This window comes from Nymphalis io, chromosome 5 (genome assembly GCF_905147045.1).
Source record: "Nymphalis io chromosome 5, ilAglIoxx1.1, whole genome shotgun sequence".
Classification (NCBI taxonomy): Eukaryota; Metazoa; Arthropoda; class Insecta; order Lepidoptera; family Nymphalidae; genus Nymphalis; species Nymphalis io.
The window spans coordinates 3,053,749-3,074,024 of record NC_065892.1 but is presented as its reverse complement, the minus strand read 5'-3'; the positions used below and the strand labels follow the sequence as shown (position 1 = coordinate 3,074,024).

At 32.3% G+C, this 20,276-nt stretch overlaps 1 protein-coding gene across 1 annotated transcript; it reads left to right on the top strand.

Annotated features, from left to right (window-relative positions):
- The first annotated feature begins 1,593 nt into the window (after positions 1-1,593).
- On the top strand, positions 1,594-4,218 carry LOC126768567 (dual specificity protein phosphatase 14). Its single transcript, XM_050486755.1, has 4 exons — positions 1,594-1,951; positions 2,543-2,771; positions 2,989-3,125; positions 3,430-4,218. The coding sequence occupies exons 1-4, from the start codon at positions 1,848-1,850 to the stop codon at positions 3,614-3,616; spliced, it is 657 nt and encodes a 218-aa protein (XP_050342712.1). The 5' UTR covers positions 1,594-1,847; the 3' UTR covers positions 3,617-4,218.
- Positions 4,219-20,276: the final 16,058 nt, after the last annotated feature.

Genomic DNA, 20,276 nt, shown 5'->3' with positions numbered 1-20,276 from the left:
AGAAACAAATGCAAAAATAATATGTAATGCTTGAACAGCTACCAATTGCATGCGTTCATGTATTGCGTCAATCACATATGTCAATGTGGTGTGTGTGAAAATTGTGTGCGTATCCTTGAGCGTGTAAATGTTTGTCTGGTTGGAAACTTAACATCTCACAGTTTCATGATAGTTTTTTTTGGTAGGGGAGGGATAGACATTTGTACATGAGTCAAACGCAGATACGAGGCTTGTTACTGAACGGAGTGGTTCTTTACCCTTTACCTAAGTCGTCGTCAACATTTTTACCCATCTCTTATGCGACAATGTGACTGGCGACTGCATCTTACAAGAAATTAATAAACAGACATTGCGCCTTCTGTTATACCATCCTGATATTAAAAGACTAAACCTTAAACACCCAAGTAAGAATTAATGGAACTGTCTGACGTCTGTAGAAAATTATACATTGGGATGTTAGTTTCTGTTTGTGTTGGTGGTTTCTTGTAGCTCAGTCAACGCCTGTAAAATTAATATCTTAAGCATTAGAACATACATTTGCTATGTAAAAAGTGTCAGGAGTAATGACACAAAAACCACTAAATAATTCATCATCATTTCATTCGATTAGACAATAATAGGTCCTTCTTTAAAAAAAAATTAAAAACTACATCTCATAGTAAAACACACTTGTCCATGTCAGCCTAGTTTTGTATAGACTTCGGTGACGCATTCGGTTTTTTACGCTATGCATGTATATGTATCGCGTATTTTGACTTTATTATGGGGAATAAAACAAAGAAAATCATAAATAATACCGATTTTTTAACGGATTACTGCTTAAAATATATATTCTAAAATGCTTACATAAATTGCGGAACAGTACATTCCGTCGCGGGGGCTAGGAGGTTTCTACTTTCTGTATCCCGAGAACCCTTAGGATTTGAAGGCCTTAGAGGCAGACTAACCGGCTTTGTGAAAGCTCGTATGGGTAAGTATCACCCACTCATCAGATATTCTACCGCAAAACAGCAGTACTTGGTATTGTTGTGTTCCGGTTTGAAGGGTGAGTGAGCCAGTGTAATTACAGGTACAAGGGACATAAAATCTTAGTTCCCAAGGTTGGTGGCGCATTGGCTATGCGATTTACAAATTACTTAATCACCCGGGTAGACTGTATCAATGAGCTATTACGACTTTAAAATCTAACCTGAATTACTAAAATTCTACAAAACATACTATATACATATGTATATACTTATGTATATCTTATAAGTGTTCTTAACTGCTTTCTAGCATTACATATACTGCTTAAACCTGCCTTTTTAAGTTGACAAAAATATCGAATAAACACTTATCACAAGATTTATTTCAAGTTCATGAACATATCGTGGTTTGTGGATAACATTTTTATTCCATACATTGTATTATTTTTATTTTTACTACGGGATACCAAGAATAAACACATGAACCTTCGTCCAGGGACCAAAAACAGTAATTTTCGTATTGTAAACAAAATAAGTCACCGTTGTTCGAGAATAGCCCTGGAATGCCGGATATTGCAGGCGCGGGCGCTGAGAAATTACAGGTGAACAAGCGCGCGCTGGCGTTTCAGTGCACGTTGTAGCCACCGACGCGTGCGCACGCATCTTCCCAATATTAAGCCGCGTATTAGATACGTACGTACGAGATAAAGAAATATTTAAAGAATTGCCATTGTCATCAATGAAATTATTATATTTTATGTTTTTATGAATATTGTTTTTGATTGATTTACGATAATTAAAAACTTCCGATCAGTGAAGTGGTAAAAAAACTATCAGTGAAGTGATATTGATTTCGATACAGTGTTCATTGTTTTGGAGAAAATGAAGGTCTTGACAGCAGAAGATAAAGTTGCATGTGTTGGGAATGAAAATGAACCAAGAGTTGATGTTACAGAAGCGAAATTAACGAAGGAGGAGTTAAATAGGTTGGTGATAATAAAGAAGCACATAATGAAACAAAATAAATAGTCAACAGGTGGATTTATAAAGAAATTTTTATTACCTACTTATTCACTCGAATGAATTTTCAAGAATTTTATTAGGTTTATTTTATTTTTATTATAAATGATTTAACTTTTACATACTTTTAACTTTTTAATTTTACGGCATATCTTCCTATAATGTACACAATAGCAGTAGCATACAAATTTTATTATTTATTGCTTGTTTGGTAACGTTAAATTTTAGTTAAAATATTTTATTAAGACATTTTAAAAATATTTAGAAGGCATTAATTTTTACTTCCAAACCTGAAATTACGCGGAGTACGCAAGTTCGCGCTAGGTCAGACGTGCTGGCTGCCCGCCAGAATGACACAACAGCGTGGTATGCTGTTTACGCGCCGGATTGTTGACGTTTTTTCAGGACACCTCCAATCGCATTCCTATAACATACGAAATATTTTTTAGATATTTTCTTTATATATATATATATATTTTTCGCAGCTGTGAATTTATTCTTTGTAATTGCATTTATTGTTATACATAATTCATCAAATAATAATGTGTTGTCAACAGAGGCTGCCCTCTCGGAGTATCACGTGTCATCAACTCTGTATATATATGCGGTGCCCATGCTTTGCCTGGAGCTGTGAAAGCGTTACGACCAGGACTTGTAATAAATGCTGCTCCTGAGCTACCACCTCCACCAGAAGATTATGTTCCAAGACAGTACATACCACTGCTTGATACCCCAAGCTCTGATATGTATCCATTTATGGAACGTGTCGCTGACCTTATAAATGAGGTAATTGATGAGTATATTTTTTAAATTACAGTCATATTGGTACAAATACTAATTTTTGTTGTTAATGAGTTAAGAAATAAATTTGAATTGAATACTATAAGAATAAAATATAACAAAATCATAAACAATTATTGTGTATATAACATGAATATATGAGTCACTTTTTAAAACGCTAATGACTTTTAAATGATTTACGCTAATAGTATTTTTAATGCAGGTCGTAACAAGAAACGAAGTGGTGTTGGTACATTGTGTGGCTGGCGTTTCACGATCTGTCACACTCTGTTTAGCTTACCTTGTCAAATGGCACAAGATGACTTTGTGCGAAGCTTATCATCACATGAAGCTTAGACGGTAAGTAACTTACTTATGTGTAATGCGATTCAGGTGTAAAAAAATATAGCAAGGGTTCCATTATATTTATAAGCCTAATTACAATTGTATCCCAAAAATCTCTTGTGAATCTTCTTTTACATACATTTTAAATGAAAGTAGCTTTTAATATAATTACATATTATAACAGTCTGTCTCGCTTTAAAAAATATTGATTGGCGTGATTCCATAAATTAAGTGTTATAATGCGTTGTTTATATATTATGGTTGATTAAATAAAAACAACTAAGAAATAAAGTAAATTAATTTTGGAATATTTTTTCAGACCACAAATTCGACCGAACACAGGTTTCTTCAAACAACTAATCAAATTCGAAGAACGACTTTTTGGTGAAGCGTCAGTTAAAATGGTTTATTGCGAAGCTATTGATAAAGAGATTCCTGATGTATATGAAGCAGACTACAGCGGAATGACGTGGTTTAGGCAACGATATGGTCCAATAGAAAAATGAAATGAGATGATTATTAAAATGTTAAGTAAGATTTAATATTAAAATTAAATAGTTATATTTAAATGCAAAGATTTGCTCCGATTAAAATAATTTATATTAAGAGGGATCTCAAAAAATTTCGAAAGATATGCATCATATTTTAAATTCAAGACAACCTTTTAACCATTCGTAAGAAAAGAACATTGAACTAATTTAAAAATTAGGCACGTGATTGTTTTAAAAGATTGTTCGGGTATGGTAATGATTTAAAAATATATGTGTTATGATATGCTGATTAAGACTGAGATATGAATGATCTAGCTTAAGGTAATCGTCGTAAAAAATTAGTTTCTCGTATTATTTGAAAAAAATTAAAATAGAGAACTGAATTTTTGTTACGTCAAAATAATTGGATTAAGTAAATAATTGTGATTATAATTCATAAAGCTAACGATTTGTTTCTTATCGCATGTATTTAAAATATCTAAATTTTTAGCTTTCATTAAAGAAAATGGAAATGAAATAAAAGAATTACAGCCTTTATTATATTACGAATGTTTTAAGTACATAGCTCATCTTTTTAAGTTTATAGGTGTTTTTTAGTATTGTGATAATGAAAAATGTTAGTTATAATTTTAATGGATATGGGACCAAATAAACATATTTCAATTAAAAACTATCTTGTTTCATTATGTTGACTGATTAAATTATCTTTTGATTATAAAGCATGAATAAAAATGTTTGACTAAATACACACCCCTGATGAACTCCATCTTCAGTATTTGCCTTGGACTAAAAAAACATTAAGAGTTCATATTAAGCAATTGCGAATAGTGCGTAATGACTATTTTCATTAAAGAGAAGAGATGTTGTTGGCCTCGTGGCATTGAGCGGCTGAACTAAAATACATCCGAGTTCTTCTAGTCGGCCGACATATGTTGATACGAATGTGTATAATTGAATAGACAATACGCGTTCGTTTCCTGGTTGTGATGTAACAAAAACTAAAATAGACCTGCATTATGGCGGTAATTGAAATTCTTTACTCAATGAATTGATTATTTTTCATTTTCATTTATTATTTCCTGCATAGAATTAACTAATGTTTAAACGAATTGAAGCAGTTCCTTTATTGATGTTAAAGTTTTCTTTACTGTTTCATATTGCTCGAGTTTTTAACAATTCGATTCAATACTGTTAATTGACATTTTTAAGTTGTTAGTAATATGTATGTATAGCCGAGATGGCCCTGTGGTAAGAACGCGTGAATCTTAAGCGATGATCGTGGGTTCAAACCCGGGCAAGCACCACTGAATTTTCATGTGCTTAATTTGTGATTATAATTCATCTCGTGCTTTACGGTGAAGGAAAATATCGTGAGGAAACCAGCATGTGTCTAATTTCACTGAAGTTCTGCCACATGTGAATTCTACCAACCCGCATTGGAGCAGCGTGGTGGAATAAGCTCCAAACCTTCTCCTCAAAAAGAGGAGAGGAGGCCTTTAGCCCAGCAGTGGGACATTCACAGGCTGTTATGGTAATATGTTACCAATATTTTTTGATATTTTGTGCAAAATTTGTCACAGGGAACTTATCCGAGGGTTCAGGGTCGAACTAGTGTATTTAATTGCTAGGTGTTATGTATACCATTGCATCGCATTATTTTTTTAAAACTCAGATATGATAGAATTATATAATTATTTTTGTACGTCAAGTTTTAATTAGGATCACTCTAATTTTAATATGATTGTAGTTACTATCATTTGACAATTAGCGGGTAGGTCATCGACATTATGTTTTTATGTTTGGTCTTAAGATATAAATACTCATATTTTGGCTAAAGCTTAATATATTTTTGCCAAATGCCTAATGACTGCAGGTGGTCAAAATTTGGCAGAAATCTGTACTCAAGTTCAATGTTTATGTTAATTACCTTCATCGTCCACTAAAATTAGAATTGGCAAGATCTTTTTACATTTGCGTGGTCATGAGGGACTTTAAAAAAGGTATCTTAAGTACGTACGTACGTAACAAAAAATGTTAAGATTATAGTGTTTGTGTTTTGTTTTAATTTTTTAATTTACCTATTCTATATTTAAATTGCAAAATGAAATGATTGTGCGCAACTTATTTACAAACAGGAACTGTTTCTTGGCAATTACTGCTATCACCTTGACGAAGGTACTCAAATGAATTTGGATTATACCCAAGCGTTTGACCTTCTGTTATCATAAAAAAATACACAACTTTAAATATCAACATTGTCATGTGATTTTTAATAAGGTATGATCGTTCTCATTTGTTATACTTACTCATCAATATATACAATGGTTTTTGTCTTTAGTATTTCGTAGTTATTGTAATATTGAAAAAATAATTTTTAACATATTTAGAACGCCGAGTAGTTCAATGAGTGGCGACTTATTTAATATGACTTAGTTTTGAGCAATATCTAAATATATAACGAATTTATAAGCATTACATAAACGTTTACGGTGGTTTATTAGCAAAGTCTTTCAAAAGATTGAGTTACGAGTCTAGTTTTATTTTATGGTATTTGTAGGCGGACGGGCAAATGGGCCGACTGATGTTAAGGAGTCACTGCCGCCCATAGATGTTGGCGATGTAAGAAATATTAACCATTCTTAACTTCGCCAATACGCCACTAACCTGGGAACGAAGTTGTTATGTCCCTTCTGCCTGTAGTTACACTGGCTCACTTACCTTTCAAACAGTAACGCAACAATACTATGTATTACTTAGCGTTACTGCTTAGCGGTAGAATATCTGATAAGTGGGTGGTACCGACTCTGACGGAAAGTCCTACCACCAAGACGACATTAACAGATCGTTTTAGATGATTTTTTGTATATCTTTCTACGAATTTAATAAAATGATTCTTATTAACATTCAAGTAAACATTCGGTTGAATTTCTTACCAATAGCAATATACTGTTTGGTGCCTTTCCGATTTTCATCCGGAAGCAACCAGATTCTCAAATTTCTTTAGCTCTTGAGTTGGTTTTTTTGGCACAAGCGGGTGGTATCTTTCAATATCATGAATAGTTATATGAGCTAGACACGATGAGAGAATTAGAAAAAAAATTCCGTTCAGAACACTCCAACATAAATTTCGCGCTAGAGTGATGACAAACAGGTTGGACATACGCCCATGATTTATATAAAATAATAAAATTTATGTGTCGATTGTAATGGATTGCGAGTAGTCGAACTTCTTGTCATATAATGGCTCTTATTCAACGGGTTAAGACTGCAAGTAATGCAATTCATGATACTGTAGACTATGTCTATCAAATTATGTCTATTTGGCTATAGGAGACTATTAATACCATGCATATCGCTTATATCATCTGATAATGCGTTTAAGTTTTGAGGAATGCAATTTTGACAGATTTTTTGAAGCCAATGCCAATTAATTAGAACAACTTCAATATTTACGGAAATAATTATATTCATTCAATTCAAGTTCCAAAAAGATTATATTATTTGTCGGATTATACAAAGTATGTGTTAACTATATATCAATTGTTTTTAATTTAAACGTAATGAGAGGACTTCTTTATATTTATTATATAATAATAGGTGATAATTGATGTTTAAAAAAGGTTATTTATTTATATATTAATCATTGCACTCCGATACTCGAAATTAACAATAATTAAAACTTTTGGGCAGAGAAAGATATAATAATCTGAATAATAATCTTTCTGAAAATTATGTGAGATGTTACTTAATTCACACACTTGTCACACTTATACGTACATACATAAACACAGATATCAAATACGTTGCAGTTATCCTTTCGTTATAGGTACTTTTTAAGTTACATAAAATTATATAAGTATAAAAAAAATAGAATTAGATTATATATATATATATATATATATATATAATCTAATTCTATTATATATATATATATATATAATCTAATTCTATTATATATATATTGTTCTGGTGGATCGCTACAAGGGCGCAAATCCTGTATACAAACCCCTGTTTCTCAGGTTGTGTTTGTTTGTTAGATTTTTCAGTCGAGAAATTCTTAGAAGTACGGAGTCTAGAAATTATGAAGTATTTACAATACCGTCGCCGTAGACGTTAGTTGTATTCCTAAGCTCATTTCGGTCGTATCGGATTTCATCCTTTCAGATTATGAGAGTATGTTTATTATATACTTATATAAAGATTTTATGTTGATACATAGATTACAAACTGTTAAGCTAATTTACTAAGATATAATATTATAAGTAGCACTAATTAAAAATTTTGGTTTTTCGTTTATTTTATTAGAACTCACTATGGGTTATTATTAAAATGATTCGTATATTGTGTCTTTGCAGTTGTTTAGTCTCTCTTGTGAATCGCCGAAATCGGTCAGGAGAACATCCTACAAAACTAATATCGTCTCTATAATATAAAATAATCACCAGCGTTTGTTCTTTATTTAAAAAAAAAGTAAACGTCTAAAAATGTGATTAATATGACATTTGTCTCTAGAATTAAAGATGTAAAAAAAAATCAGAACGATGATATGAACATAAGTATGACACAAAAAATCGACCTAAAAAAATAATATAATAGATGAATTTATTTCAATGAAATCGGCCTTGAATGAATCATCCATTTCATTATTATATTTTGAAAATTCTGGTCGCATTAGATTTAAACTGAAGTACGCAATCGAAATATCATGACCTCCATTTTGCAAACGTTCTTAGCTATTTACATCCCATTTTATGACAACGACCTTTAGAATAGTTAATCGTAATTCAGCTTCATATATAAAACTGTGTGCCTTGCGAGTCTTTTTGAAGTGAAAACTTTTTTAGGAACATTGCGCTGGTTTATCATAGGGGATAGACTCATGGCTTCCCGTCACCGAGACGCTAATGCCATCGTATCCTTTCTAGACTGGAAATTAATGAGGACAATGATTATTGAAATTTATGTAAATACTAAAAAGTATATAAAAATAATACAAGTGTATTTTAACTATTATTTATTTATATTAAGCTGGATTAATAATTTGTACCGAGTTTATACCGACATACTGTGTATTTTGATGAATATAATCTGAATAATAAAAAGGGATAGAATTATTGCTTGAAGTACCATTAGATGTGAAAACTGGACAAATATATTTAACAGTTTCAAGTTTTCACTTCTAACAGCAGTCCCTATGACTGCCTGTTTTCTTTAATTCGATAGCGTTGTCCACTGCGATTTGTATGGAATTTCAAATATTTTCACTAGACTATTGTTTTCATACCATAAAAATCGCATTTAACGAGAACGTTATCAAATGAGTAAAAAATAACTCGCACTAGATACTCTAAGTATTTTAAGTAAAGGATTACTTTATTAAGATTTAAAAAAAAAAACGTAATATAAATAAATATTATTCTAGTATCCATTTATATATACTGGTGGTAGAGCTTTGTGCAAGCTCGTCTGGGTAGGTATCACCCCCTCATCAGATATTCTATCGCAAAACAGCAGTGCTTGGTATTGTTGTGTTTCGGTTTAAAGGGTGAGTGAGCCAGTGTAATTACAGGCACAAGGGACATAATATCTTCGTTCCCAAGGTGGGTGGCGGATTGGTGATGTAAGCGATGCATTACATACATACATTAAAATTTGCATACATTTCCTACAATGCCAATGTCTAAGGGCGTTGGTGATCAATTACCATCAGGTGGCCCATATGCTCGTCTCTATATGTTTCTGGGTAAAGGTGACCTTTTTATCTAGTTTCACACGTTTGCCCTCTTACAATTACTTTACTCTTACTGTCTGAACTTTTTAGATAATTAAATAAAACCTCATTAAAGCAAAAGTCAGTTTGTATGTTTGTTACGCTTTTACGTCTTAATATCTCAACCGATCATCATGAAATTGGGCATACACGTTATTAAGGCTACCGAAAAGGACATAGGATACCTGCTCCCTCTCTAACACGCGGGCAGAAACTAGTCGAATACAAATCCACAAATCTAACATGTATAAGTAACTAATTAACGAAAAAAATTGAGTTCAAGAGAACAAAGCAAATCAATGTCTGTAAAAAGGTCACGATATTTAGACCAGATCCAAATATTTAGATAAATTAGTTCGTGTTTTGCTTGTGTTATTAACCAGTTAACAGTTCTGATTTTCATAATTAAATTACTTCTTGTTTTCATATTGTACTATAAAATTAAATACAGATCATTTATAATGGAAATTTAACTGTCCACCAAGTGGCCGGAATACCTCGCTGGATACCATTCTATTTATAATAAACTAGCACTTAGGTCGGCTCATTCCGGCTGTCGTAGAGACATTCCCGAATATTTTCATATAAGAGACTGCCATTTATATGTGACGCGATTGTGCTAGAAAAACTAAAATATTCATTTTAATTTCTAATATTGTACAAAACAGCAGCTGATAACGATAATATTATAATTGTCTTCCTGACACCGACGTCGGCTCTACAGTTTCACTTTTTTTTTAAATGTTGACGTTTTCAAATAAACATCTACAATTATTAAAGTATTATAATACTAATGACAATTTTGAAACGCCATCTCATTTTATTTAAATAAGAATCATCATTTTCAACAGGTTTTTTGTTTACAATACGACTTTCTAAATCCCTTCCATGATTGTAACGTTTTTGTAAGAAAATGTTGAAAAAATGTTAGTTTTCAATTTCATAGTTAGTCATTCATAAGGACATATACAAAACAACGATATTGATCAGTTACCTCAAAAGTAATATTTTTTTCGATTGTTACCGTACCGTAACAGCCTGTGAATGTCCCACTGCTAGGCTAAAGGCCTTCGGACCTCTTTTTAAGGAGAAAGTTTGGAGCTTATTCCACAACGCTGCTCCAATGCGGGTTGGTGGAATACACATGTGGCAGAATTTCAGTGAAATTAGACACATGCAGGTTTCCTCACGATGTTTTCCTTCACCGTCAAGCACGAGATGAATTATAATCACAAATTAAGCACATGAAAATTCAGTGGTTAATTTTAATTTCGATTGTTATATTAGAACAATAATAGTTCACGTTCAAAAAAACACTATATTTACTTAATAATTAGTAATTTTTACTGGTGGTTTAAATAAAGAATTATATTATGAGACATAAGTACACGTACCTGTTCGAAGATAGATTTGTTAGGTTTAGTGGCAGCCCTGAGGAATTGGTATGTTGGCAGCTTGCCAAAATGACACGAGCCGTTGGAATGCCCGAGTTATATCGACATTACAAGCTGAAATGTTAATGATAATGTTGAAATAAGAGCATTTTTTGGAGGATGACTATTGGAATGTGGATATTAATGAATAATGTGGATACATTGAAACCTCGCGCGTATGTACTCAGCCTCGGTTGTCTAGACGTCAATATTTTTTTTGAAACAATTGCTAACCTTACCCGGTCAGTGACCTGATAACTATCGCGCTTAGAAATTTGTTTGTAAAGAAAAAATATTTGCTGTTTTAATTATTTGTTTCGTCGAGATATTCGCTTGTAGTATAGCTTTCGTTTCCTAAATTGTACGCATAACAGCTTAAATGGCATTGATTTGCTTGAAACTTGTTCAATATAAAGTATGTTTACATGTTTGTTCGTATAAAGCAAGTAATAAAATTTACAATATCTTTAACAATCGTATTAAAAACTTAACTGTTAATAAATCTTTGCTATTTGTTGTAAAAATGTGATAAAAACTAATTAATTTGTAAAATAATCTTGATTTTTATTACCTTTATAAATAAAATTAAAAATATTTGATATTTAGATCAATTATACTTATAATATAATAATTATTGCCATATAAATATGAAATGGTTTTGTTAAGACATTTTTTTGAAAAACAGATCTTTTTTCGATAGATAGATAGAAATGAATTGGTGTATTATGTAAAACATATTTTATTATTAATATCTAAAAAAAAATATATAAAACCTTTTTTTTATTAATTAACGTACGAAACATTTGAAGAAATATTTTTTTATATTCTACATAGTTTTAGTGAGTTAAGATTGTTTATAGCAACATTTTCCTATAGGTAAACACTATCAAATTGTTTGGTTCGTGTTATACAACTTGATAATTGCCATACTTACCCATTGCTGAAAGAGGGTTTGCGATATGTAACAGTCGAATCTTGAGTGCTAAATGAAATAAATAAACAAAACGTTTTCGACGAATTTATCAAAATAGTATATTACCTAATATATATCTCTATATTTTGTCATTAATGTGAATAATATTATATATAAAATAATAATAATATAAAAAACAAATCACTTTTATGCAACGAGTATGAATTTTCGGGGCTGTGTTTTCAAACATTAGGTCCATGGTTTGATACTAAATAATGTATAAAAGACTTTCAAAGAAACTATTCCACACTTCTGGTGACCTAAGAGCCCAGAGACTGCTTCTAGCGGTCCAGAGGCTAATACTGCCAGCGTCTTGGGTACAATGCCACATGACAATCTTTTGGACGGCGTGTTTTTTTCTATAAATTTGTATTTGTTTATTCCTGTTTTATTATTTATTTATTTTTTATTCTAATTGTATATTTAATTTTAATTTCTTAATGCTTATAAATTTCCATTATGCGCAGTGTATAATAATAAAACTATATTGATTATATACTTTTATATTTTTAAATAGGATAACAAAGTAGCTCGTTTTATAGGATATTGATTGATCATCAATGTGTTAATATTATGTTATTACATGTCGACAACGATACGAGAAGTTTGAAAATATTTTCGTGTTTTTAAAAAAATAAATATGAATTCACAAAGAAAAAAAATTAAAGAAAATCGTGATTGATTGAATTGATTCGCATCGATAGTTAATACGATTCAATGATTATACTTTGAATTATTGACAAACATAAAGTTAACTTGTAACCAAAAACGAACGACTTTTAACTTAAAACAAATATACAGCCCATTCTTAAAAAATGGACATTTTAATTGCAATTTTTTTTTTATTACATATTTTAAACAACGCTATGTTTTTCAAACAAAATAACTTTGCCTAAAATTATTTCAACTAATTGTAATAACCATATATTTAGTGATTTATGACGTTACCTTGGATACATAACATGCAATTTAAATGTAGGTCAGGTTGATAAGAAACATGCGTTCAGACGACGTACTCGTATGCCTGGTGCCGTCAAAATGGGTCGTTATTTCCTCAGTCTGGTATTTTACACTGTTACGGCTCCTTCAGACTTGATTTCCGAACGGTGCTTCAGTAATTACGATTACAAACGCACTATGTTTTTTGAAGATAGCCTTGAATCTAATTAAATAATTGAAAGACACACAATCAAAGTCAATCAAATCACATTTTATGTTTAATTTTCGATTTTTTAAAATCATAGTTAATTTTCTTAGATAATTAAATATTCAAAGAATCTTGATGAAGTCGAGATGGCCCAGTGGTAAGAACGTGTGAATCTTAACCAATGAACGTGGGTTCAAATCCGGGCAAGCACCTCTGAATTTTCATGTGCTTAATTTCTGTTATAATTCATCTCGTGCTTTTCGGTGAAGGAAAACATCGTGAGGAAACCTGCATGTGTCTAATTTCATCGAAATTCTGCCACATGTGTTTCCACCAACCCGCATTGGAGCAGCGTGGTGGAATAAGCTCCAAACCTTCTCCTCAAAAAGGGAGAGGAGGCCTTAGCCCAGCAGTGGGACATTAACAGGCTGTTACTACTATACTACTTATAAAAAATATATCGTATTATATTTTTTTTAGAAAATAAAATATTTAATTTGGATTAACTATGAAATAACGTTTGCTTTTTCGTAACATGCTTGTATATGTGTAAGTGAATGCCTGCGCTTGTGTGTGCCTACATAGGCACACACAAGCGTAGCGTTTGTGTGTTGTCTTTGTTTTTTAGCTTGTGTTCATGTTTCTGTATGCTGACAGACACAGCGGTATGTTCTCTTTATCGTAAATAGTCAGTTAGAAAAAGCTTTTAGCGGCGTATTCGGTTTCATTGTTTCATATTTTATTTGTACATCTCATGTTCATATTCTGGCATAGACGTATTTAAAGCGTAATTTATATATAAACGTCCTTAAATAATATAATTTATAATATTTGTAATAGTTTTCTTATTATTTTTGAGATAAGGAACTTAAGAATTGCTTATCTTTATTTTGAATTGTACTTTTATTTAGTTAGTGTTATTCTAGTATGGTACCGTTCGTTAAGTGAGTGCCGCCGCTAACCTGCTCCGCCGAAGAAGAGACGTTGTCGCTATACCTATCTTCTCCAACCACCGTAAGCGTCGCTTGGGTTAGGGGTTTCTTTGTACTCTGAAATCCCTCTAGGAACGAAGATCTGCATACGGGGGCTACCCTTTGAGTGATACGGTTATTTTTTTATGGATATTCTGGCGAACCCGATGGCAGAAATCGGTTAAGACATCATCATCATAATTTTAAACTTACATAAGCTTATCACTGGTGGTAGAGCTTTGTGCAAGCTCGTCTGGGTAGGTACCACCCACTCGTCAGATATTCTACCGCAAAACAGCAGTACGTTTGAACGTTGTGTTCCGGTTTGAAGGGTGAGTGAGCCAGTGTAATTACAGGCACAAGGGACATAACATCGTAGTTCCCAAGGTTGGCGCATTGATGATGTAAGCGATGGTTAACATTTCTTACAATGCCAATGTCTATGGGCGTTGGTGACCACTTACCATCAGATGGCCCATATGCTTGTCCGCATTCCTATTCTATAAAAAAAACTTACTTGAAGGTCCAAATAAAATTTGTTAAAATAGTTTCTGTATCAATTTCCACGACATAAGCTAATTATTCTGTTAATTTAAATTCGTTAAGCTTTATCGTTTTGACAAATGTTCAAACACACCATCGTTCACATTTATAAAATTTGTAAAATTAGAAGGCTGTTATTTAATTAAAATTAATTCAGTGATAAAATTATCTAGCAATGTTTGGACATAAGTGGGTCGCAGTTCGCTTGGTATGCGTTCGTATGTATATATATATTTATTTAATAAAATAACGCACGCAACATTCTATGAGGTATTTAGTTCAAGAATTTGAGTTTCTTGTTTGTCTTTTCTATTATAGAATTGTCTTTCGAAAATATATACAATTTAGATTATGCTACTAAATTGATTATTTTTCTTTTGTCTTCTTAGAAAATAGAGTAGCGCTGACAAAAAAGACAAGTGCTACGGTATTTTAATTTTTAATTTTTGGTTTAATTTGTATTTGTAATTCATTTCGAGCTCGGCGGTGAAATAAACATCGTGACAAAAGCTGCATGCGTCTTATTTAACTTACATTTTGCCACATGTGTATCCACCGATCCGCATTGGAGCAACAAGGAATAAGCTCCAAATCTTCTCCTGAAAGGAAAAGCCTTAGTCCAATAGTAGGACTTTCATTAACTGTTACTATTTTAACTTTAAGAATGTTAGAGTCACTGACACTTTTAAATACATGTGGTGTTATTTTTGCGTTAACAAAAATTTCGATCTCACGAAAATAGTTTTTATCTGTACAACATAACGTAAATTTCATTTAAAAATGTGCACAAAATAAACAAAATGAAAATTTTGTAAACTATTGGCAAAATAAAATCTATTTTCACATTTAATTCTATTTCGATTGAATTGCCAATATTTTCTACTTAGAAGTAAATTTATACATTTTCACGAACAGCTATTGCTGGTTAACTTATTTTTTTGTTAATAATATTCTACAGAGCCAGTGGTAAATGATTTATGCAACTATTTATGTAAAAACAATAAAGATGGACTTTAAAGTGGTCTGCATATACATCAATTTGAATGATAGTTAATTACATGGATTTTTTTTTATAAAACCCGCTAAGTTTTTCCTCTCAGAGGAACCGGCGAAAAATCAGGGTATTTTTTCCCGAATCGGTGGTAGTTTCTAATTTTACAAACAACAAGTAAGTGTAGTGCTTGTTTGTTGAATAAATTGATTTGGTTTATTTAGGCATATTAGACTTGTGTTCCGTCGGTGTGCAAAGCATTCTCTGTCCCGTGTTTTAAATTGTACTGTCAATAAATTAAACTAACAGAAAGTAAGCCATTGCATTTCAAAATGCTTCTAGGAATATTGTTAGTAGCTTTTTAATAATCATTTCTCATGAATCATCATAGATCATGAAATTAACCAGTTTTTTTAGTAAATAATCACAAACGTTACGTTTTATAAACAAAAAACGGGAACATTTTCATAGCATTCCAACTGAATATAACGAGGCATGTATCACAAGCTATATTTGCCTGTTGGCGCCACACCACGTAAACAATATGCAGTTATTTATAACGTAGAAAAAAAAACTTATGTCGCTTTCATATTGTAACTCCTATGTACTAAAGCGTTTTATGATGCTAAGAAATGCATTTATGCAGCTGAAATAGCTTATTGTAGAAGACCTTAAAGTATATGAGACTCCAGGTATACTCAGCCCTAAAGTAAGAGTATAAAGGAAAGTTGCTAATCATTGCTTAGATTTTGTATTAGTAAATCCAGTTTTAAGTTAAAAATAAAATATAGTATGTAAACTATATAATATTTTCAAGGCTTGTGTCTGATCAAAAACAAAAGGATAAAATTTTCTCATGCGAAAAATAATACGAAATGCCCTCTAATCCTTGAATTGTCCTCATTAATTCTCATAATCCTATAAATTATTGAGACGAAAATATACGTACGATTGAAAGTAATTTATTTATAAACATTTTATGTATGTACGTTTGCCCATATTCGTAGGCATTGTGTTATAAATATCTCAAAGCACCACCAGTAATGGGCTCTAGAAGGTATTTTTACTTGTAAATATTATAACTCTCCCTTCAAAGCAAAACACAACAGTACAAGGCATTGATGTTTGACAGTAAAGTAATTGATGACCCGCTAAACTGGCCAGCACAAAGCCCGATCATCGGGAAAAAGATTTGTTGATGTTTTTTAGACTTAAAAACACCAGTTGTTAGAATGTTAGGGCAATTTTCTGTTGCTTTACAGCCATGAATGATACAAAAATAAATAATTAAACAAAGTTGGAAAAACAGAGGAACATTTTTATTCTATATTTGCCCTCGGATGCGCGAATTGGACTCCGAAAATAAAGTTCTTAATCATCCAAGGTCGTGGGAATTCGTAAAATATAATTTTTTTTTATCATAATAATAATCATCGTGACGAGCGAAAGCGGGTGTGGACTTTTACGAGATTCAAGTATTTCTACGTGGGCCAAAATTACTGTTAGTAAATTGTTTCGTTTTCCCACTAAAGTTTCGGGTACTTATAAAATCTCGGTGACAGATGAAGTTATTTATTTTATTTATTACTGTTGAGTGTTTGGAACTCTTTTATAGTTACGCTGTCTCGTAGCTAGGTACTCGTAGACGTTTAATTTTGTCTTATACAAGTTTTATGCTATGGCTACTCACGTATACAAATATAGTTTTACCCCATGTATCATTGTTTTAGCTGGCTTAAAAGTAAGGCTCTCGATCCCTGCTTCCTCAGTTCCGCATTTGGTGGAGCTGGCCTCAGAGGATTAACCGTACAGAATAAGGTCTTTATCGTCTCTGCTGAGTGTGATCGATCCGGCTCCGCTGTTTCGTTCTGAACCATGACTTATTTATTTTATTTTTTTATATTTGCCGGGATGGCAAATTACTACTACTTCACCTGATGGTAAGTAGTAGAGAGTCCAAATGCGACAACGGCCAGTACCGTGGGTAGAATGTTCTGCAAAAGCCGCCCCCGCCTTGCTGGCCCGCAAGATGCCTCTTCACGCCTCGTTTGAAGGAACCCGGTTTGTAAGAGGAGAGGAACACGTGAGCTGGTAAGGAATTCCATTTTTTGGGAGTGCGACAAAGAAAGGAGTTGCCAAATTTCTTCGTGCTTGATGGAATTGATTTCATAGTGACATCGAGAGCCAGCACGCGTAGTCTTATGAAGGAATGGGGACGCAAGAATTAGAGATAATAATTCTTCAGAGCACTCGCCGTGATACAGACGATAGAAAGCGCTCAGCGCTGCTATCTCTCGACGCAATTGTCAAGGCTCGAGGGTGTTTGTGACCTTTACGTCGAAAAATAATGCGGACCGCACGTCGCTGCAATCGATCCAAGGCCTCCAGTAGGTACTTAGCGCAGCCATCTCAAATTTCCGTGAAGTTGTTTTTATAACAGCCTCTATGTAATCCCTTGGGCTAAGGTCGCAGCGAACGTCAATCCCCAGCATGGCGATTTTGCCTTGTATCACCAGCGTAGTGTCATAGAGGGAAGGAAGAGGGGAAAATGGTGACTTTTTCGGTGTGTTATATTTTTAAAATAACATCTGCACGGATAATCCTGACTAACTTTTGAACGGTACGGCGTATATTTAATATTAACATTCATAAAACCATTTGTAAAGACTATTTCATCTAATATTTGCGAAAAGGAAGTTTGTATTTCTTATAGTGATGAAAAAAACTTACCAATTAGGCAGTCTTTGCTGCCTATTTTAAATTAATTTTACTAACTTATTAAGTTAGTAATTACAAGCAAAACTTATATTCTTGATTAATAAATCTTTTAATTGCATTAAAAATAGATGCCGAATAAAACAATATATTTGGCGAAAAGGGTATTGCTCCGATTTTTTTTAGCCCAATGAAAATCTCCCTTGCACTTTAAATACCGTAAAAAACAAAAAATACTTTTTATTAAAAGCATACTCATAAATTGCGTCTCGGTCATGAGAGTAAAACAAATGACGAGATATTTTAATCCTGTCACGCTTTTTATACAAAGCCGTTATAAAGCAGAACGCATAAATATTGCCTTGTTAATAGTTTTGTTTTAAACTAAAACTTCTGTAAAAGCCGTGATTTATATAACAATTGGGCATTAATCGAACATCTTACATCGAACATCTAATGTTTCGTAGTGTCTTTTGATAGTAGCTGCCTACTCAATCAAAAGTTTTGTTTACCAAAAACCAAAGCTAATGGTGGTGTCATTAAAACTTTGTTACCAAAAGTATTTTTTGTGAGGAGTCAAATTTCTATCAACAAAGACTTTTAAAGACAACCATTCTGTTTTTGTTTCTGTTTTTACCAATGTGGATTGAGCCTTCCCGCAAAAGGTGAGAAATCCTTTGCCTAGAAGTTCGATAAGAATCATTTATATTAAGGGTACGAGCTGGACTAAAAAAACAAAAATTAAAGACATCATATCACGCTTTGAAATTTTCGTATTACTAATAAGATGAAATATTTGTTTGTATGTGAGAGAAACGAACCAGTTATGCAGTTACTCATGACTAACTTTGGCCAAATTGAAAATTTATAAATATCCTCTTTAGACCTTGAACCTGGATTGGACTAAGCAAGGATAATTTCATTAGGTGGGGATTTACCATTATTTATAACATGAAGTATCAGTGTGGTGTTATTCTTCTAACGATAACGTATCGAGCATTCTGTCCATTCCTTATTCCGCATGCAAGAAAAAATGGATTTTATTATTAATTAAAAAAATACATATATGGCCCTTGACCTTACTTTTAAAGATAAATATTTATTGATGAAAAAACGACAAAATCTATTCTAAAAGGTTTAATTATAAAGTGTACCTGTACATAGCAAGGAGCTATATTGAATGTATGCGCAATTTTGTGAAGAGCTGTTTGTTCCACTTCAAGAGCGCATCGTTGCAATGTGAGTCATTGCGCGGGAATAGTAGCTCTGAAGTTCATGTATTGCGATCAAATTCGAAATTACTTTGGAAACGATCTCTGGTTTATACAGCCGTTATATGTTTGATAAATCTTAATAATTATAATATGCTCTTGACCGATTTCAATTTTAAATACGATTAAGTTACAGCCCGTAAATATCTCATTACTCAAAGGCAAAAAAGCAGTCTCCTTTCCTCTCAAGGAGAAAGTTTGAAGCTTATTTCACCATGGAGGTCTAAAGGAGTTAATGAATACACATGTGGATTAAATCTGACATATACAAGTTTCAAGTTTTCTAACGATTTTGATATTTTTTATAAATCGTTAAACTGCTATAAAACCAAACTTAAAACATACTTTATGAATGAATGAATAAATCCAAAAAAATATCTCTTACATATATGTATATAAATGTTGTCTGTAATTACAGAATATTTTTTTATTATTTACCTATATATTTATAATTAGATCATAATGCTATTTAAGTTAGTTTCTTTTTTTTTGTTTTTTGTCAATTTTTATTTGAATGTTTAGTTAGTTAGTTTGGTGTATACTTAGTAACACTATTTTTATATACTCATTAGGAAATTGTATTTGTAAAATTGTCGGCGGAAATTTCCTCGGGTGGCAAAGGTGATCTCGGTGATATAATTTAGGCCCCGAGCGTCGAGGCTGTTTTAAGCTAGTCACATAGTTGATCAACGAGGCAGTCAAATATATATGCCAAATATTGTACAATGTGTTCATGGCCTATTCAATGTATTGTAAAGGTTAATCGTGAAACTTTGAATGCAGTATCGTTTTGTTAGTCAGCGGACAGGAATAGTTGCCCTGGAGTTCATGTGCTGAGAAATCTCTCGTCGGAAATGACTT